This window comes from Microchirus variegatus (genome assembly GCF_963457635.1).
Source record: "Microchirus variegatus genome assembly, chromosome: 12".
NCBI lineage: Eukaryota > Metazoa > Chordata > Actinopteri > Pleuronectiformes > Soleidae > Microchirus > Microchirus variegatus.
Genome location: NC_139813.1, coordinates 22,337,379 through 22,360,054, shown reverse-complemented (window position 1 = coordinate 22,360,054; position 22,676 = coordinate 22,337,379). Strand labels below are relative to the sequence as shown.

The following is a 22,676-nucleotide window of genomic DNA, read 5'->3' as shown; positions in this document are numbered from 1 at the left end:
AAGGCCTGACCTTTAATCTGAGATTTAATCTCAACTGACTCACCGTGACTAAGGATTTTCAGTTAAAGTGACGCAGAGTATAGAAAGTGTCTTTACTTTGAAGAAGATGAGGATTGCTATTTTACTTTTGAGGAAGCCTGAGGTTTAGATATTATGTAGAAATAATAAGAGGTTAAGCTATAGATATTATGCTCATTTGCAGAATAATACACAAACATAAGAGCACACAAAGCATCTTTTTCCCAGTGATTACCATTTTGTCTGTCTCAGTGTTTTCACTTTGTTCTGCTTGTGGGCAAAAAAAAAAAGAAAGAAAAAAGAAGAAGATTTGACTGTGTAATGATTATGAAACGATGCAGATGCATTTTTGACATGACATAATAGCTTTTCAAGTACGCCGCAGACAATATTGTGTAAACTTTAAATTCAATTAAACGAAAAGGGGGGGGAACGGAGCGGCGGTTTAATGAGGACAGCGTTTTGTGAGATGCTGATGCTGCTTCTGCTGCAGAATTACAGTAAGAACAGGAGGAAATCTGCATGTTTTCTTTTTTTTTTTTGCTCGGCGAGGACCGAGGCGACACCGTCCATCTGTCCCGCTTGTTGCTCGGCTCGTGCTTACGTGTGCAGCCGCCTTCCTGGAAGTTGAAGAAGCCTCGAGAGCAGCGGTCGCATTTGGGCCCACCGACGCCCGGCTGACAGCGACACTGGCCGGCCTCGTCGCAGTCGAACGACTTGGAGCCGAACGAGTTGCAGTGACAGGGGACGCACTGTCCACGCATGGTGATGCCGTGAGTCTGAGTCTGGACACACAGAGACAAAGAGTAAGTTGTACATGAGCTGAGGACAGAGAGTGAACTTTAAGTGAGATAAGAGCTGCAAACAACTTCAAAACAAACAAACTTGAGATGCTTCAGGTTCCTCGTAATCTAAAATCTTCGTTTACTAGCATTTTGTATGATTTATTGTTTGCGTGATTCAACTATCTTTAATCTTTAATACAGGCTACATGATATAAAAGATTAGAAAATGATCAGAATAAGACACAACATAAGTCATGCTTTGCTTTAGAAGCAAAAGAAAAAGAGCTTGTTTTCTTCACACGTTCACAAACTGACTCTAAAGTTAAATGTTGCCATTCTTTGGTAAAACAGCAACTTTTAGATGGGTGATGTTTCTGGAAGATGCCTTGATAAAGTCGATAAAATGGTGATATCACATGTAAAAACCACTCGTCATGCTTTCACGCTTCCCAGCCAAGAGCTGCTTTCAAGCTATGAAGCTCCAACAAGCTGACGTCATACAATCCCATCATGCAACAGTCCAAAATAAGGACACCATTTTGGCAGGAAGCCTCTCTGTTTGAATCCATAAATGACCAGTATTTACTAGGAAATGGCGATTCCTGGCAAATAGCAAAGCATTTTATCACCAAAGATCCCACGTTGAAGACAGGAGCATCCACAAGTAACTTCTGCACAGTTTCACATGTTATTCTGTTTTTCTTTTGCAAAAGTGGGAGATTTCAGGGTTACTGCAGGTCTGGAATAATGTCCGCTCTCTGACTCGTTCCTATACGAGTGTAGGAGACACTACAGGGACATGATAAAGGGTCAGATGCACTCACAGTCTGTCAAGTGTCTGTGATATATTGCTCCATCTCCGTGGATTTAAAAAAAGGCGCAGTGAACTCTTGACAGACTGAAACCCGGCACTGGTGCAGAAGCTTTTTTTTTCTCACTGCCAAACAAACAATCATAGATATGTGACAAGTGGAGCTCTACTGTATACCAGGGTATGGAAGAAGTCAAGGTGTCAAGACAGCTGTCATATACCGCTCCTTAGGTATGAGCTGTTTTTAATGATTTTCCTCCAAAAACAGAGTGCAGGAATCACTCAGGTTTTGCCTCTTCTCTGATCTCATGATGCAGTTAAAGGTATTAAAGCTCCCATAGACCGGAAGTTCCAATTAACGCTGATACACACGCTTTTTGGTGTGTATCTGCGCCATTACCTCGTTTATGAAGCCCTAAAGTTTGGAAACAGTCAGTTCTGCCACTGCTGAGAACGCTGGGTTTTATTGTATTCTCGGGCTGTGCAAGCGGCCTGAAAAAGCCTGGAATCGTGACGTAAGGATCCCGTCTCCTGAACAGGAGAGGATCCTCCTGCTCTGGGCACTAGTCCGGGCACATCCTCTTGCGTACATTGAACCGCAGAAGAAGACGAACGTCCGTTGTGGAGGTGTTTCACGAGCGACAGTGTCTTCTGACTCTGGGTCTGACTCCAGGTCAAAGTCGTACAAGGGACTGCGGCGGGGAGTCGTGACAAAGCTATTTTTAAACATTGTTAAAACAATGTTTTAAAAATGAGTAGCAGTGCATCCACCATTCCAGAGGGGGGAGCTGTGCTTCTGAAAGCTGTCTACGTCACTTCTAATTACGTCACTTCCAGGTACCTGGCCAATCACAACACAGTGGCCGATGAGAGCTTCAGTGAGGAGAAATTTCAATTGTCTGCTTTGCAGCAACTAGGAGGTTTTTGACCGTAAGAACAAGTTAATGTATGTAAGTAGACCTCAATAACTCATATATGTGCGATAGGGCCACTCTATGGTAGCTTTAAAACCATGCAAATGAAACCCTTACAACACATGCGAACACTTTAAATCATCACGTCAAATCTGTTTAAAACTGCTTCACTCCAAGCCAAAAGAAGACACACCCATGCTGCTTAAAAACACGGCACTCTAACACACACGTGCCGTGTGTTTTACCCCCGCTTTAGGCCTGTACGCCCCCCTGGGGCAGCCCCCAGTGCGGGACGGCCCTCCCCATCTCTGCTGCACGGTCTCCACAGGGACGCGCTCCACGGGCCGCCGTGTCTCCCGCCTCTCGTGACTCGGGCGGCGAGCCTCACATCGGCGACCCACGAAGCCGGGCCGGCAGATGCAGCGGCCCTCGATGTCACAGCGCTGAGACACTGAGCCGTACGCGCTGCAGCGGCAGGGAACGCAGTCCTGACGCTCAGCGTCCCACCAGCAGTTAGGCTGAGACCAATCAGAGCGCAGGGGGCACCAATGAGAAGCAGTGAACGGGGAAAAGTGAAGGGATGAAATGAATTACCTAACATTTACGGAGTTGCTTATAAGGAAACAAACAAAAGTCATTGGAAAAGATGAGGAAATTACATTTTTCACATCATTATGACGGAGACACCTATTATGTTATAATACACAAGGAAAATGTGAATTGCATTTTTTAGGATTATAAATTAAACTACCTACAGTAACAGAAAGTTATTTAAAGCTGCAGTGCGTAACTATAAAAAATAAAAACGTTATTATTCTGCAAATGATGTAACATTGTGTGTTTGCTGCGTCCTTCATCGGAAAATGGGTTCCGTCAAGCAAAAATATCAGACCTGACTGAGGGAGCGTCTCAGTTCTGTTGCCTCCGTCTGTCTTGAAATGAAACAAATCACTTCCTGTGTGCAGTGCAGGAAGTTGCTGGCCCAAATCTAACCTATCTACCAAACATCTTTTTTATTGTTATTTACTTATTTAGAGCCAGGAGTCCTGGTCGAGATAGCAACACAAATAAAAAGCTAGAAAAGCTACGACCATAAAAAAAAAGAAATACATAATAAAAGTAAAAGTACACATTTGTTCTTATTTTAATGTTATGCACTACAGTTTGAAACAAAAATACTCACTTGATTTGAAGTAAAATCATGATATCACGATAATTTCATTGACTTCAACTTGAAACAAATGGAATTAATTGCATGTTAAAAAAGTGTCTTTAAACATGAAATTTTGAATAAAACTTTTGAAAACCAAAACTTTTTGATATTTTTGCTGTATGACAAGCGGGACAGGAAGTCAGACACGGTTACAACAGTGTTTTATTTCAATTATTACATTTTTGTAGCCCTAATATGGCAGTAAGGATACTTAAAATAACAAATAATAAGAATAACACATACTCAGAATACTCACCACACACTCGTCACACTGTCGTCCAACCACGTTGTCTTTGCACGGACACTGTCCGGTCTGTTTGTTGCACACCTCGTGTGCTGAGCCGTTGGTATGACACTGACAGGCTGAGGAACAGGAAGAAAAGACAACACACATTTAACATCAGCTGCAATTTTCTAATTCTAAGTCTGTTTACGAAGAGAAAACCGTCATTGGTTTGACAATAACTTCCTGCAGCAGTCGACCAGATAGGAGCTCATATCCTCTGCTCAAGGTCTTATTGGGGATTTACTAAAAATATGCACTTCAATATCCTGCTCAGTGCAGAAAAAAAGACTCTGTTCGTTGTTATTATTTATTATAATGAGCCAATAAAAGACCAAAATGACAAAGAAAACAAGGCTACAGCATAAATTTCCTTTGACTGAAGAATGTTCATTTTCCCATGTTCATTCAAGTGAGAATCCAGCGTGAAAATCAGCACAAATCCATTCCTCGTCACACACAAAAAGAGTAAAACTAAGTCAATTCCTCTCCAGTAGAAAATCCTGACGAGACATTTATGTGTGTAAATTTAAAACTTGTGATTGAGGAGGAAAAACTTTTATTTCCTCCTTCACTCTTTGGGCTCCTAAAGCTGAGAAGATGAAGCGTCCATGACGCAACAGAGGAAGCGGCGCTAAGCAGGTTCCCCCTGAAGAGGGGCGGAGCTAAGCACTGTTGACGGGAAAAAGAACGCTGAGTCATCGCAATTTTAAGGTACACTGAGTATCTAGCGCACATCACCATCAGCCTCCCTCCTAGTAAAGAAGAGGCACTGCACCCTGGCGATCTCTGAGTTTTGGAGAGAGAGAGAGAGGATCTACTCGTTTCTTTTTTTATTTGCTGATGCGGCACAATCTGAATCTACTGAATGTAAAAGCAATGGAGTAAGCACAGAGGAAGTAAAAACTAGTTATTATATATTCATTTTCTCTCTTTACAGTAAGTTTGCTGGAATTTAATAAACCATAACAATATTTTTTTATCTTGTATCTTTGGCTCTGAGCAGGATTGAATAACGTTCAATGTTATTTTTTCTGTATTTATGCTCCATGAACTTTCTGCTTTAGCTGTATAGACAGATTCCTATAATTATTTTAATACCTCTTTTGACACATACAGCAGCTCTGGATCTATATGTATACTTTAAATCTTCTGCTGTTGTGTTGCTTGAAATATGTGGCAAACTTTGACTCCATGACCATGTGTTTGTATGATAATGACAAAACTCTGGGAAATCTAAATACAAATGTACCTTTAGTAGGAGTCACTTTAAAGCTGCAGTAAGTGACTTCTGGTGATTAATGTTGTTGAAATTAATTAAGCATAAACATTAAGTCACTAAAACAATTTTTTTTAATGTTCAGGAATGCAAATAATAACGTAAATAACTATAATTTGACATATTAATCCAGAAAAAAGAATGTGCCTTACTATTTTTTCAGTATTTTCTTTCGTAAAACAGTACATTTAAAAACAATGATAATTATATTATACCATTAAAAATAGGATTTTGATTAAAGAGCTTCTAAAAATCCAATAAAATGCAAAACAATATGTATATACATGTATAAAGCATTTTAGCTGAGTCATGTTTGGGCTACATTGATAAAACATCTAAAAATGACTGTATCGGACTAATAATATCGGACATATAAAAGTGGTATTGTCCCATCTGTATATCCTATAGATCTTGTATCCAGTATAAACCATTACATAAACATAAAAATCGGATTTCGATATTAACCAATGCTGTTAACTTAGTGAAGCTGTGGCTTTAGGTGGTGGTCGACTACACCAGATACAGTACAGTATCTGCCAGTATCTGACATGTAAAACCCCCAAAATATATCATTTTCTCCCTCATTTCTGAACTTTGTACGACGTTAACTGAACTTAACTGTGTGTGAGCTTGTTCAGGAGGAAAAAACACACATTAACAAACGTCAATCAAGCCCAAAGATATACAATTAAAGAAGCTTCTTGAACACAAAGTCTCCCATCTGTTGGATGTGCTGTCACACACACTCTCTCTCACACACACACACACACACACACACACACACACACACACACACACACACACACACACACACACACACACACACACACACACACAGATAAAAGCATGTCCACCTTCTCACCATTAGCAGCACACACGACATCACACGTTCACACGTGTGTTACCGACTGTCCTCTCCTCTGACATGTAAAAGCGACACCACAGATGTCCACACACACACACACACGCCTGATTAAACACACAAGACAACATGCATGTACAGTCGAGCGTATGTCCAGTCGTCTCCCCCCCTCAGTTTCACCGTTCAGGAGCCATCTGGACTCCATTCTGTCATCACACAATGAAAAACCTCTTTTTCTTTCTTCCTTCAAAAAACAAACATGTACCTTGATCGTAAAGATGACATTTCCTTTACAAGCTGAAGCATGTTATGTTGTTTTTGTTACCCGGCAATCATCGCAAAAGTGCTTATTTTAGCGTCTACTCTCTACATTATTAGCACTTAAGTAGTGGCGTCGCGAAGAAATCTGAATGTCAAACTTTCCATTCTGTGACCACAAACCGATAAACAGACCCTTTCTGTTGAGATATTCAGAAGACCTGACTCGTGTGTGTGATATTTTCATTTTCAGTCAATCAATCTGTTGTCTTCATGAATAGTGGGTGTTTTTTTTAATGCGTTTACACACTAAAAATGCAGGTTTTAATTTTTTCTAACTCTCAAAATCTTCCTTTGCTGGTTTAACAACAGAGACAAAAGGTTGCTGGGTCATTTTAAAGGGTTGGTATTAAGTCTGTATGATCAACATGCGTAGGTTTAAGGTGTAACCATTTTGTGTAACAGTCAAAAGTGTCTTTTATGGTCTGTTTTCCTCTGAACAATAACGTAATTGGCAAAATCCACCTTATGTTCTGTTGTAGAAGACCTGAAACTGGTGATTTAACTAGAAAATGTATACTTATGTTATAAATTAAGTGAGAAATAGGCAATTTTTCACAGTAGACTTCCATTTAAACAGTGCTCTTTCTGCAACCAGTAGAGTTGCCGCCTAGTGTCCATTTTATATTCTTAATTCCTGTTTGGATTCAGGCAGAAACGACTCGACAATGTACACTGTATGTGTAACTTTTAGTCAGTGATGTTTACTGTATATGCTGTCAGCTTCCAATACATCTATTTTTAATATCCATGGAAAACCAGTGCAGCCATGGTTCCCAACTTGTTGTTCAAGCCTCCCTCAGGGGGGCGCCAAAGATCACATGAGGGGCCACATATTAAAATTACATTTGTGCATATTAAATATCTATTGGATAATCAGATGATCGTTATCACCCAAATTAAAAATGAAAAGCTATTTTTGACCAACACCTCTGTGACCTTTGAACTTCTGTGACAGTTAGCGGCTATAGCATAGCATGTCAGAGAAACGTAACACTCACCCGTATCTAAAAAGAAAACAAGGCAATAACTCAGGTTTGCTAGCCACTGGTCTTTATGACTGTATGAGACTATAACTATTAAAACTGGCCAAATTATAATAATTGTGAGTTTATAATGTCTTGTATGAAGCATCTACACAACAAATGTCTTACAAAAGACACACAGGAAGTATAATTACCTCAGTACTGGACAAAATGTGTGACAGTGAAATCCACACACACACACACACACAACGACCTGCAAATGACTTTCCTCGTCGTGACAAATGAAGAGACGAGTTAATTTTCTTGAATTTGTTCCTTCCCGACAAATTGCTTTGTGGTTTCGTTTGCTTTTCAGAATGAAACCATTCTCCATTAACGCTCTGATTTAAATTTAACCGCTAAAGGAGGAGGAGGAGGAGGGGGGAGGAGGAGGAGGAGGAGGCGGCGGCGGCATGAGGAGGGCACAAAATGGCTGCTGCTAAAATGACCACATACGGCAACACTGACATCAAAAGAAAAAAAAAGTATGGGATTTTTACAGTCTAATGGTGCGCAAATGGACTCAGTGTGAACTCTGCTGCTCCACTCAATAAAATTCATTAAGACTGAGGGAGAGATGGTAGAGCGGGGTACACACACACACACACACACACACACACACACACACACACACACACACACACACACCCCCCCCCACACACACACACACACACACACACACACACAGAGAGAGAGAGTTGTTGTGTTTTAATAATTCCTGCCGGTCTTTTGTCATTTGCGCTCGGATCAATAATAGCCCTCCATCTACAGACACGAGCAGCCGATCAGCACTGTGGGAGAGCAATAGATCAGGCTGATTAATCAATAACCATTTAGCCTGGGTGGAGAGCGGGGGAAACAACTGGAGAACAATGAACTATCAAATACACATTAATAGTGTCTGTCTGTCGGCCGCCCGTCTGTCTGTCTGTCTGTGTGTGTGTCTTCTTCATCTGTCTCTCTCTCACCATCAGTCGTCTCCACTTCTGCTGATTGCACTGTTTTGTGCGTGCGACAGCATCACAGGTTTGAGGTTTGAGATAAGAACAAATGCCATCTGTATCTGTGCGTACTTTCCTTTTCTTTTTAATTCATTCTCACTCTTCACCACAGCTGGCAGTCAGTGGGCTGCTAAGACATCACGCCTCCTACTGACACAGCCGCCTGCCACACACACACACACACACACACACACACACACACTACACGGTGTACTCTGTTCCTCTGTGTTTAAGTGACAGGATCAAAGGTATCATTAAGAGGAAGTTGTGCTCGTCAGTCTAATGCCCCCACTGAGACTTTCAAGCAGACTTTCCTGTCTGTATAATGATTCCTTGAAAAGTTGATGATGTTTTTACCTCCTCCTCCTCCGAATGTTTTTAATGTGATTACAGTATCCTTGAAGTTATTTATTATTAAATTTTCCTATTTTATATTATGCAGACAAATCTGCTTCAGTGAATATGTTGCTTTCCTCTCACATCCCAGGAGCTCATTGCTTAAAAAACCCTCTTCAAACCCCCGATTGTAGCCAATTAATGACGTATTATCATTTACCTAAATATCAACTGAACTTCTTTCTTGCACAAAATTCAAGCACTTTCAATGACCAATGTCTATTTAGCTAAATTTTCAAAAACATTCAAAAACTTTCAAGGATTTTAAGAACCCATGGTAATCATGTTAATTCTATTCCATCAAAAAACCCAGCAGTTAATGACAGGATAATGCTTTCGCACTGCTGGTGTATACAGTCAAATGCTCCCTCAGTCAGGTCTGATAGTTTTGCAAGGCAGAGCCCATCTCCCAATTAAGGATGCAGCAAAAACGAATGCTAATGACATGTCTGATAAAAAAAAAAGACCAAACAACAACAACAAAATCCCCCAAAGTTACACATTGTAGTTGTAAAGTAAGTAAAAAAAACAAGTATAAATGTATATTTTAAATGTTCTATTTGGCTTAAAAATTAGTCTATGAAGACTTTTGCAGAACAACAGTCTCCGTAACAACAAGCACAAGAGGCAACATCGGCAAACAAACCCACTAATGTCACTTCAGGAACAAAATTAGCCGCTAATGGAAGTTCTTAGCAGCAAAATTAAATCTGTGTGTGTTTAATTACTTCTAAACTGTAAAACGCAGATTTGACAATACAGTTTACACACTGTAAAATTAAATAAACGGAACAGGCCTTTAATTGACTGTGAGACAAACACCAAAGGACATTTTCCTGATTGAAGCGTTTCCTATTTTTTTATAGATGCCATGGGTCACTTACGTCTGCAGTTCTTAGCGGTGAGAGCGTCTCCATAGTAACCGTCAGCACAGCTCTCACACTCCTCACCGCCGTAGCCTTGTAGGCAGTGCAGACACTGGCCTGTGATTGGATCGCAGCTACCAGGTGCGGACAAGTCCAGATTACTGTGGCAGGCGCATGGCTGGCAGAAGTCTCCTGGTGTCGTGGGTCTGCCGTAGTATCCGTTGGAACATCTAGGAGGCAGCAGAGAGGCGATAATGTGAGCATGATGATGTGATGTAAACTCTACGGAAGAGTATTAGTGCCACACAAAAAAACAATGAATTCTGAGATTAATGTCAGAATTCTAAATTCTGACTTTTCTCTGAATTCTGACTTTTTCTTTAATCTAAGAATTCTGACTTTTTTTCTATGAATTTCGTCTTTTTCTTTAATCTAAGAATGCCAACTTTTTTCTCTTAATTTTTCTTTAATCTAAGAATTCTGACTTTTTTTCTCTGAATTCTAACTTTTTCTTTAATCTAAGAATTCTGATGATTTTTAAAAAAAAAGACAGAATTCAGAGAAAAAAGTCAGAATACTTAAGTTGAAGTCAGAATTCTGACTTCTTTGTCAGAATTCTTAGACATTAGACACATGAACGTCTCCTTTTTTTTAGACCGAGTTGCAGCTCAGGTTTAAATAAAAGCACAAACGTACCCAAACAATTCATCAAAACACCAGTTGGGGAGCATTTTCATGTTGTAATCCTCAAGTTATTCCCCCTTAAAAAATTTATTTTAGTAACGAAAACCCTGCATTGGGTCTTGATTATTGAGAACATCGACAATTTTCAGATTCACACAGATACTACTGGAAAATGCAGCTTTTTCTTTTGTCAGACATGGAAAATATGCAGCGGCTCAACCAATAATTACAGAGAACTGGGAGATTTCTGTCTGTAAATATTGTCAAACCTATATTTTTTTTCTTTTTTACCTTAAAGATGTCAACAAACATCTCTGATTTATATCATTACTGAAAAAGCAGTTGTTATCCCTGTCAAGCAAAGGATAAAAACAACAATTCCTACAATTGTATTCCGTCTTTTCAGACACTTTCTGTCGGCACACACAATAAAAGGTGGAAGTCCAGGTAATCCACAGAGATATGAAGTGGCTGAGAGAGTTCTCAGAGTGCAGCACCTCAAAAGGAGCCAGTGAAACCAAATAAAACAGAGCTAAGCTGAAATAAAGCTCTACAGGCTGAAAGAGGGGATGAAATGGAGTGTGAAAGGAGAGAAAGAGTGAATGAAAGAGGGAAGTGTGGAGACTGAGAGAGAGAATCCATGTGTGTGTGTGTGTTGAAAAGGGAATTGAATTTGGAGAGGAGGAAAAAGAAAGAACGAGTGAAGAGCAGCCAGCCATTATTACCAGTGACCCTCCATGCTACTCAATACAACTGCTTTATTATTAGATTCCCTGTGTGTTTGTGCATGTTGGTGACGTTTGCCACTGTGCATGTGTTTGCTGCCTCTTTAGGAATCTTCTGACTTTGTCCTTGTGAGGACACAATCCTGGTCCTAATGAGGCACAACCTCATTTCTGACAAACTGGTTAAAGTGTGCTTCAGGATATTCATTAACTGGTTATGGTTAGGCAGAGCTGCCCAAATGAATGGAAGTCAATGCAAGTCCTTAAATCGTACGCTAGCAGTATGCTCCTCATGGAGACCAAAACCTGGTCCTAATGAGGAAGAACCTCATTTCAGGAAGAATTATTTAAGTTTAGGGCTGAGTATGAATTGTGTTATAGGTTGAGGTTAAACATAATGCTTTGTTTTTGCTGATAAAATGACTGAAAGTCAATACATGTCCTTAAAAGGTAAGCTAACAGTAGCCATGTAGGCCAAAACCTGGTCCTACAACCCCCAGAAACTTGTTTCAGGAGGAATTATTTACGTTTAGAGCTGAGATATGAATTGAGTTATAGGTTAAGGATAAACATAATGTTTTGTTTTCATTGTCTAAATGTGTCAAACTCAAGGCCCGGGGGCCAGATTTGGCCCGCCACGTCATTTTATGTGGCCCGCGAGTGATTAGTTGGTCTTAAAAAAATCTGTGTTTAAAATAGGTCTATGCTGCTTTAAGACATGCGTTGGCCATAAACTACATTTCCCACAATGCATGACGATTGCGCTACACGCAAAGTGACGGCATCCAGCCGCTAGATCGATGTGCATCGTTCTATACAGGCGTCAGGCGACGAGTGAAATTGAGATTGGGACTGCGATCGCAGCAGAATGTGTTCACAAAAGCCACAGCCAAAAAAGTGGAAATAATTTTTACTTTTCTGGTCTAGCAGTCCTCAAAGACACCAAAACCTGATCCTGATGAGGCACAACTTCATTTCTAAAGGAACTATTTGTGGTTAGGTTAAGGTTAAGGTCAGATATTAACTAGTTATAGTTAAGTTAGGGATAATGCTTTGTTTAGGCTGTCCAAGCTTGCATTATCTAGAACATAGCTGCGCAGGTCTGTGTGTGCCTGGTTTTCCTTACGTTGTGGGGACCCTAAAACTGCCTACACACATTGTGGGCATTGTCTTCCTTATGAGGACAAAAAATCAAGTTCCTATAGCGTTTATTACTACATTTTAAGTGGTTTTAAAGTCTCCAGGAAATGAATGTAAGTCCTCTGAAGTGATGGAAACCAGAGTGTGTGTGTGAGGTTACTTGAGCCTCGAGAGGAAGGAAGTGAAGGTATTTATGGTGGAGAGTGTCGAAGGCTCGAAGGAGATATATTGGGAGACACCTGGTCAAAACCATCAGAGTGAACAGGAAGAAGATGGGAAACACGACTGGTGGAGAATTACACAGAGAGAGAGAGAGAGGGAACATAGAAGTTATGGATCATATTTTTAGTGTTACAGCTTGGGAGTCAGTACCAGGGGAAGACAGACTCTGCTCCTCCCTCAAATATTTCTGTCTATAATTTTAAAGCCTTTTCAGATAATATTTCCAGTTTAAAAATAGTAACTAGGGCAGAGATGTTTAAAAAATGTGAATAAAATCTTTTGTTTTTGCTTTTGAGACAGACACGTCTATGTGTCATATTAAAGCAGCAGGGTCGGTGGAAAGTGTTGAATATCACGAGCAGGTTATTAAAACACTGTCCTGAGCTCCTCTTCATCAGCAGAGCACGCTTTGTTTCATACATGACAGACATGACCTGAGGCAATCTCCTTATCTGTGTCACACTCAGCTCACTCTGACAGGTGTTCTAAAGAGTTTATTATCACACTCTTTCCCCTTTTTTTGGGATGTTTCTATGCAGTGTAGGAGGTTGTTGTCGCCAGAAGGGATGTAAGAGTTCTCTTTGTCTGAGCTGTCATGTGATTATCAAAGGCTTCATGTGACACCACATATTTAGCTGCTGAAAGGTTATTAGGGGAAATTATTCAATCGATAACTCCCCCCCAAAAAAACACACTTTCTGTTTATTTAGGTTTATATAGGGTTGCAACAACTATGTTGATGTCGGTGAACAATTTTGATAATGGATTCATTGTTTTGAGTGTTTTTTCATCTTCATCTTCTTAAATGTACATATTTTCTGGTTTTGTTGGTCCATATAACAAGGAAATCATTAAAACTGAAAAATGTTGGTTTGTGGACGTTCAAGAACATCGTCGTTTCCAGGTTTGGTGAACACAGATCAACGTTTTCAAACACTTTCTGACATTTTATGGACCAAACGAATACTTGATGAATAAAGAAAACAATCCACAGATGAATTGATGACGAAAATGTACACATTTCCTGGTTTTGTTGCTCCATATAACAAGGAAATCATTAAAATGGAATATTGTTGGTTTGGAAACATCTATCTATCTTCAGTACCTAGCTATCTATGCTAACTTGCATATATCTATTTATGCTATCTATCTATATATGCTAACTAGCATATATCTCTTTATGCTAACTAGCAGCTATCTATCTATTTCACGCACCAAAACATTTACTTGATTCATCAAGAAAACAATCCAGAGATTAATTGAGTATGAAAATAAATTAGTTACACTCTTTACCCTGAAAGTTCATCCTTGAACTGTGTATTTGTTGAGTAAATGGTTTGCTTTTTCTCATCTTGACTACAGTTTTGTAATTCACCCATTTACCCATTCACACACACTTTCATACAGTACACCATCATGAGCAACATGGAGTTAAGTGTCTTGCCCAAGGACACATTAGCATTTAGACTAGCTGAGCTGGGAATCAGTTGAAAGGCGACTAAGCTAAGCTAACTAAGCTAATAGGAAGAATGTGAAAAACATGGAATGGTTGACACAACCATTATTAGTTAGCAGTAGTTAATATGAGTACTTTTTCTATGGCAACCATTACATGAAAGAACATGAGTCAATAAAAGTGAATGTACCAAATAACGTGGAAATACACCGCCGACTAAAATGGCGGTCGAGTGATTTGTTAGGTGGCTGCGCTAAATAGTTTTTCAGCTAATTCGAAATAGCTGTTTATGGACGGGAAATTGAAAAGGCCGAAAATCACTTAGCAGTCTATTAGCGTGGGGAGGGAGAAAAAAAAAAAAAAGGAGTAGCTTATTCCGTTAATGCAGACAAATTACCACATTACAATTAATTAGCGCTAACAACAACAAAAGGACTGGAGATAATGACGAGTAATGGACAGGTAGTGCATAACAGGTATCAATTAGACTTAGGGGAGAGAGGAAAACAAGAAAGAAAACAAGTGAGTGCTGATCACCTGAATACTGTCATTACTCTTATCATATTATTATTATTTCACTGTATAATGTGTGGAGACGGTGCAGCGGGGGTTTCTCCTCACTCCTCACTTCTTTTAGGAAACAGCTGTCCTCTCCCTGGGACTGCATGTACCATATGGCATCAGAGGAGCACACACACACACACACATGAAGGATGGATACACAGATGCATTCTCTACATGGTCCTCCCATCAAAACAAACAAACACTGCCAACTGAATGTTGAAGCTTTCTGATGAATTAAAACATTATTTTATAGTACAATAAAAACATGGTAATGCTTTTGTAACAGGTAGGTTATATTACGCTATTACAGTTCCTACCTTTATAAAAACAATGGTAATAGTGTGGCAATAATGACATAATTTTACAGTAATATCTCATTATTTCCTAAGTGAAATCCTAGGAGTTCGATAATAAGAATTACTGTCTTATACCTGCATATTAAAATGTTTATTATAAAGTGGAAATTCATCCTTCATTATGTGTCATAAACTATTATGGCGTTTCTAGGCAGTTTGGTATCAGTCACATGGTTTTCCCTTATTATAGTACCTCCTAGCACAAAACTGCCGTGACGTCATTTTATACACGACGCAAACTAGTGACGAGCAAAGCAGTTGTTTTCAGTGTAACTGAATCGTTAGAATCAGTAGAACTGAACTGAAATACGGCTGAACCGGTTGTGATTCACTAAATGCAGCAGACTCCTCTGTCAAATATTGAGATTTTAGACATTTCCTTTGCTCAATGTTGGAGATTCACGAATTTTTAAGTCTTTTTCACTGATCGGACGACGCGATCATGACTCTTCCGGTGACGACACTCTCTGACCAATCAGTGACCTGACAGTCTGTTGAATGTCACATGTTAGTATTGGGTCAGCTAGCTTGAAAACTCGCCAGAGCAAGTACTAAAAAAAACCCCACCAGGTACCAGGTACTATCATTAATGGAAAACAACAAACAAAATGAGTTGAGTCAAGGCGAGTCGTGCTAGAACTGCATACTGGAAAAGTACTATTAGACTACTATTATTGTGGGAAACTGTACTATGTTACCCAAAATGGACTCTCCAATTGGGAAATCATTAAGAAAGAAAAGTGGACATGGCAGTAATGAAATATTAACTTTGATAAAACACCAGGAACAAACAACTCTTTCAATATTAGCCCATGATGCCTCCTCTTTTACAGAGGAGTTTAAAAAATGCACTGACAATGAGTCAGTTTTCCTTCCACTGGCCAAATGAGGTTTATAAAAATAACACCGAGGCAGACGGAGCGATTCAGCCGTGGACAGCCTGGCGAGGCATGCAGACTATGCAGGTCACAGAGTCGAGGCCAACGTCCACCACCAGCAGCAGCAGCAGCAGCAGCAGCAGCTCCTTTTCAACTCACACAACACACGGCAAAGCAACTGCGCAACTGATACCCGACGTCTATTTGAAGCACAATGTTTTCATCCTGGAGATTAAAATTGTGATAATAATTATCAGCGCAGATGGCGTTCAAACACTGGTGCATCTAACGACAGACAAACGCAGCCTGTGCGCGGCTCATGGAAGCATTTTTATTGGCTCCTCTCAACACAGACGTTTGACTCATCAGAGGGAGCTGATGCACAGTCGGCAGGAACTCAAACGGCGACGGTGGAATCACGGCGAGCAGCCACTGCACAGTGTGTCAGTGTGAAACAGGAGAGAATTAAGTCTGTCTTATTGAAGACACACACTCCCTCTTTCAAATGTGAAAGAAACGAGCGGATGCAACAATCACAGGGTTTTGATGGTACAATTATTGTCTAGGGACAAACCACAGCTTCACAACACTACTGCTATCTTTCAACCAAACCCTGAAGTGGATTACATGTCAATTTGGAGAGCATTAAATCTGCCCCCACACTAGAGGATTATCAAATCTGACTTGATTTTCAAAAACGTGGGAGACTACGAACAAAAAAAACTTTGTAACTGATATTTTAATCCTGAAAAAGCACAGACTATATCCAGTCAAGTAACAGGACCATACTTTGTGAAGACTCTAATGTGTCCAATGACGTTAAAATTCCTTTTGTTAATCCCTACAACTACAGGATAATTTGGCCAGATAATCTGTTCAAATCAGCCTAAAATCGGAAGGCACATCATCTTCTTGGAAGGCCAATAATTATCCTCCAGTGTGGGGAAGACTTTAGGTGTAATTATCTTTTTCCTGCGTTGCTGCTGTTGGTTTACTTCCGTACTAGCTTGTTTAGCAAATGTAGTCACGTACTGTAAATGTTGTTTATAATGTTGGCTGTCATTTAAATGGGAAGTTAGAAGTGACGTCACCTCCAAGTAAACCACATTAAATTTAAATATTTGGAAACAAAAACATGAATACAAATGTATGCTAGGCTAGCCATTGTTAGCAATGCCAGTCAATAACAACTCTCTACACAAACAGCAAAGCAACGTGTCCCCGGATAAAACTTCAATTGTACTTTAACTTTTGTTAGACTGAATTAATGAGAAACAAATAAGAGAGAAGTTCAATTAACAGTAAAAGTAGCTGAGTGGGACTTTTATTATAGACGCCATTAAGTGGCAGCCATTTTGGAATCCTTTTGGGGTGTGTGAGATGCTACAAGGACTGGACAGGGAAAAACTAAGCGAGTACTCTCATGCAAAATATCTTATTTTATCTTAATTCATTTTACCTACAGATAATCCAGATTATAGTTAAATCACCTGTTCATCATCTGGGCATGACAGGGAGTAGATGAGAGGAAGTGTGAGATGCTAACACAACAATGTCAACAGATATAAGAAGGGAAAAACTACGTAACCAACTAACTAGCTACCTAACTGACTAACTATCATTACATCATTATTAGCTTCATTTTAAGGGATTATTTAAGTTTCATACACCATTTAAAGATCATTTTCCAGTTATCTATATGACTCTCCAGGATGTGAATCATCTAATTAACGGCTAACTAACATTTCTAACTTTAGACTTAATTATTAAGTGAGAAAAATATGATCGTCAACAGTAGCAGCCGAGTGGGAAAAATACATTGTTCACTCACTGATTTGTTAAAACGTACAGTACTATATCTATTTATAAACACCAGCTACCTACGTACATATGTCTTCATTCTGCCTTCAACTTTCCACTTCTGTCTCACTTGAGTCTTTTTTAAACAATGGCTGAGAAAGTGAAAGTGAATACTAACAAATGCATTGGGCTGCGGGGGCCATTTCACTCCCATACAAAACAGTCCTAATGTACTGTATTCCACTTTTTTTTTTTTGCTCAGTCTGCATCACCACATGACAGCGGAGCCCCGAGTTTTAACAAGACTGTCATCCAGAGACTTCTCATTAGGGCTCAGGCTGGTGTAGAAAAAAAGAAGGCAGCTCACATGTAATGGAACAAGAATGTCACTCAGCTAATAAATGTGGTGTGGACAGAGAAGCTGGACGGACAGTGAGACACACACACAAAAATCTCTACTTGTGAATGACATAGCTGAGCTTTAGGCTGAGCTGAATTTATTAACAAAAGAATTAGAAGAAGGTTCAGGAAATAAAAACGACAACAGAGACGCAGAGACGTGCGTCATGAAAACACACCTCACACTTCATTAAGCAGAGCGACTGTATTCACATGGACACTCTGCCAATTAAGGGAAACAGTCGCTGCCATGTAAAGAACATTCTCTAAATTACCATAATCCCAATAAGTATTCAGATGTCGATGTAAACATCTGTACATTTTAATCAGTTTGTGTCCACTGTAGATGTAGATGTTATAATCAGTGTAGGCTCTGTTATGTAAATGGGGAAAATAAATTATGTGTTTGTCTGTATGAAGTGAATTTGATGACATTTTCCAGGGATGTAACTGTAAGTGATGGCCCAGGGATGAAGTGATTAGATTGTGTTGTTGATCCTGAGGTGACTGCAGTGACACGACTGTGGGAAACAAAATCAGCGTTGGCACAGAGTTCCTGTTCCGAGTTCAGGTCAAGGTCAAACGTCCAACTATTGACCTTGTTGCAAGTAAACACCGAAGAATTCCAAAGATTTATTATACAGGCGGTTTTCTTTGTCATAGCCTTTGGCGTGAAGCTTTGAGGCTGAATAAAACTAAACCTCAGCATAAATCCATATTTTTAATTTGGGAAACACTTTATAAAGGTGATAAAAAAATTTTTTTTTAGTATTACTGCCATATCTGTAACACCTAATATAATTTTTAATAGATAAAATCTACATTTCCAAAAGATATGTTTAATAAATTAATCATAGCTTCATTTTATGCATGTAATTTAATATATACCGTGATTAACACATTTATTAGACCGCCTCCTAAAGCCTAAATTAACAGCATTGGTAATTATGTTTCTGTAATTGTCAATATACCAGTATGTAGAAGCTCTTTATCTGAAACGGTCATTTTAATGCTAAAATATAATTATTAAGTTTCAAACTTTTTTTTTTTTTTTTACAAAAACACAGAAAAGAACAATAAAGCACTTAATTAAAATGTTAAATTATAATTGTTTACTTGAATTCCTGGACAGAAACATGAGTTTTGGTGGTTGAATGTTGAGTCGGCTCAAATTAGGGCATAAAAAGGAGAATTTTGTTTGCGTTAATTTAGTTTTGAACACATTTTTGAAATATTTCAAAATATTTCTTTGATAAAACAGATAATTTAGTTGTAGATCCTGACCCAATGTTTGGGAACTACTGCTTTATAGTAACTTTTCATGTTTAAGTGTGTGTTTTTGTGTGTGTTTTTGAGTGTTTTCGAGTGTGTTTTTGTGTGTGTTACCTGTCACATCGTGGTCCCGTGTATCCCGGCTGACACTGGTCACAGAGTAACTCGCCCTCCTCGCCCAGATGGCAGGTGGGGCTGAAGCTGACGTGGTCGCCGCGGACGCCGAGTGGTTGTGATTTTTGTTGGAATTGTCGTTGGCGAATTCGGGAGCGTTGTTGTTGTTGATGTTGTTGTTGTTGTTGTTCCAGAGTGGAGTACGGGAGCAGGAGGAGGAGGAAGAGGAGAGGACAGAGGCGAGTTAAGGACATTGTTTTTCTCTCGCCCACGCAAACACAAACACAAACAACAAAAGCGCCGTCCCTCTTCAGTCAATGTTGAGCGCCTCACATTCACACTTAATTTCCCCTCTTTCTCTCACTCCTCCGAGCAACAAAGTCTTTCCTAAATGACTTGAAAGAGAGAGGGAGAGTGAGTGAGAGAGCGTCTGTCACCCTCCCACTTCCATAAACTATAGATAGTTCTCCTGGATCAGGTTCCAGGCCTCAGACTGGCAAACTCGCTCAGTTTAAGTTTAAACTGATTTAGCCAAAAACAAAACGCCATAAATAAAACCCTGATGCTTCTATACATCTATTTTGTGAAATTAGAGCATATTGTTCTACAGGAGTTGAATAAAAAACAGTTGAGTTGATCAAAATCACATATTTTATGGGAAAATTATGTAAAAAAAAGTATATTTAACTGAACATTTTTAGCTGCCATGGTGTTTTCAGAGGTTAAATTATGAGGATATAACAAGTTATGGCCTCCGGTTGGCTATAAATTATACATTAAATATGATTTAAAAGGCCTAATTTGACCAAATAGTCTTTGTAAATTATGTAAAATGTAAAAACTTCCACTTCCACTTGCAGGAAAACAGTTCAAATGTATATTTCAAGGACTATCAAAGACGTTTATAATCTTAATTTTAGCAAAGTTTGGGTCAAACGCTGTTAGGAATGTCAATAAAAACAACATAAAAATGTGTAAAGCCATAAATAAAACCTTGATGCTTCTATACATTTTATATTAGTATATGTGAAATTATTATTGTTCAAAAGGACTTACATATTTTATGGGAAAACTACGAAAAAAAGTATTTCACTGAACATTTTTGCCACTAAGTCATAAAAACCATCTGCTCATTAAACATTTGGTGTTTTTCGAGGTTAAATCATGTGGATATAACAAGTTAATGTCTCAAGTTGGCTATAAATTGCACAATAAATGTGATTTAAAATGCCTAATTTGACCAAATAGTTGCTTCAAATATGTAAAAAGTAAAATCCTGCTAACTTCTGGCTTCCAGTTGCAGGTAAATGGTTCAAATGTATATTTCAAGGATTCAAATACGTATATAATCTCAATTTAAGCAAAGTTTGTCTGAAACTCTGTAAAAGAATGTCTTAAAAAACAACATAAAAAAGTGTGAACTTCACCAAGTATTAACTAAATTCCCTTGAGATATGTTAAATAGATTCCGGCAGACACACACACACACACACACCTGGAGGCGAGGTCATTATGCCTGGGTGTAAATAAAAGAGAACAGCGTTCACACGGCAAATTGATTTCTATCGACCGGCTCTAAATCAAAGCGCCCGCTGCTTCCAGCACTGAAACTAATATGAACATCACTTTATCAGATGTTCATAAGAGGTTCGACATCACAGCTAACAACAGCCTGCTGGGGCTGACTGACTGACTGACTGACTGACTGACTGTGTGTGTGTGTGTGTGTGTGTGTGTGTGTGTGTGTGTGTGTGTGTGTGTGTGTGTGTGTGTGTGTGTGTGTGTGTGTGTGGTGGTTTGAGAGATCTGGATTAAGGCAACATAAGGGACTCTGTGGTGGTTATTTTGAGGGTCTGAAAGGAGGCACAGCACCTCCAAGCTATTATTACTGCAGGGGGAGAGAGACGTGTCTTTCTTTAGCTCAGACTTTTGGACATGATGTGTCATGACTGCATGAGGATTCTCAGCTGCTGCTGCCAGTGTGTGTGTGTGTGTGTGTGTGTGTGTGTGTGTGTGTGTGTGTGTGTGTGTGTGTGTGTGTGCATGCGTGCGTGTAACATCTCATTTTCGTCAATTAGTTTGTTTTTTTAAATGACGTTGTGTATGTTTGAGATTATAATCACCACCTGCAAGTCTGAGTCACCGTCGCTGCTACCTGGTATGGTTTCAGAAAGAAGGCGTAGTGATTCATTCTCAGTCTAGATTAGTAATCCTGTCTCTCCATGTGCTCTGCCTGTGTTCGTCACTTCAGGCATCTGCACCGTATCTCTGGTACAAGTCATTTCATCTGTTCCCTAAAAACCCACTTTATCGCCATTAATTATTGACTTTTAACATTTTCGTCAGTGTCCGGCCGGCGTCTGTGTTGAGGTCCTAATCTGTGCTAGATTACGACAACATAGAACAGTAGAAAAAAACTAATTTTAAATCTAACATGATTTTCAAAAGCGTGGGAGACCACAGACGCTATCAAACATTGGGAATGAAATTGGGTAGACTTTAAGAGTCCGATGACGTTAAATTCTCACACTTACAGGATTATTTGACCAGATAATCTGTTCAAATCTGGCTGGAGTCTGACTACTTCATCACTTCATCTGTTCCCTAAAAAACTCACTTTATCGCCATTAATTATTGACTTTTAACATTTTTGTCAGTATCCGGCGTCTGCTTTGAGGTCCTAATCTGTGCTAGATTACAACAGAGAACAACATTTTTTAATCTAAATTGATTTTCTTTGTTACCGATTTTCAACGTTTTAATCCTGAGCTGTTGTTGTCGTTGTCAGTTAGTAGCTAAATATTAAACAGGTTTAATACTTACGATTTTGAAATTGGGAAGACTTTTAGCGTCCTATGACGTCACACTACAACATTATTTGACCAGATAATCTGTTTAAATCAGCCTAAAATCAGAAGACAAACACGATTGTACGAATGAAATCAAGTATAACTAAAACCAGACTTTCAAACCCGTTAGTCCAACTGAGATTGTACTAAATCAAATTTCTCAAAGTCGCGCTAACATTTTATTTACTTATACGGAATATTTCATTCTTCAGTTTTAAGTAGATTAAGTTGAGCAACTTTGATTTAATAGTGCGACGCAGACACAGCACGAGCAGAGGAAACGGTGCGATGGGAGGTTTTTAAACACCTTAATGACTCGTGGGAGACGTTTGAGTTTGCGACTTTGTTAAGTTTTATAGCACTTAATATTAATTCTAGCAGCGGTGATGACATTTCCCACCCACATGGATGATATTCCTCCACTCGTTCTGATGCGTCTGCCCTGT

The 22,676-nt window shown here is 39.2% G+C and overlaps 1 protein-coding gene across 1 annotated transcript in view; it reads right to left on the bottom strand.

Annotated features, from left to right (window-relative positions):
- Window positions 1-22,676, bottom strand: part of lama2 (laminin, alpha 2) — a gene marked incomplete at its 5' end in the record, with an annotated part of 167,531 nt that overhangs the window by 61,574 nt on the left and 83,281 nt on the right. Inside the window, 5 exons of the mRNA XM_083898606.1 lie at window positions 623-803; window positions 2,774-3,046; window positions 3,998-4,104; window positions 9,790-10,001; window positions 19,382-19,468. Of these exons, the coding sequence (XP_083754732.1) occupies window positions 623-803; window positions 2,774-3,046; window positions 3,998-4,104; window positions 9,790-10,001; window positions 19,382-19,468 (860 nt within the window). The remainder of the gene's footprint in view (window positions 1-622; window positions 804-2,773; window positions 3,047-3,997; window positions 4,105-9,789; window positions 10,002-19,381; window positions 19,469-22,676) is intronic.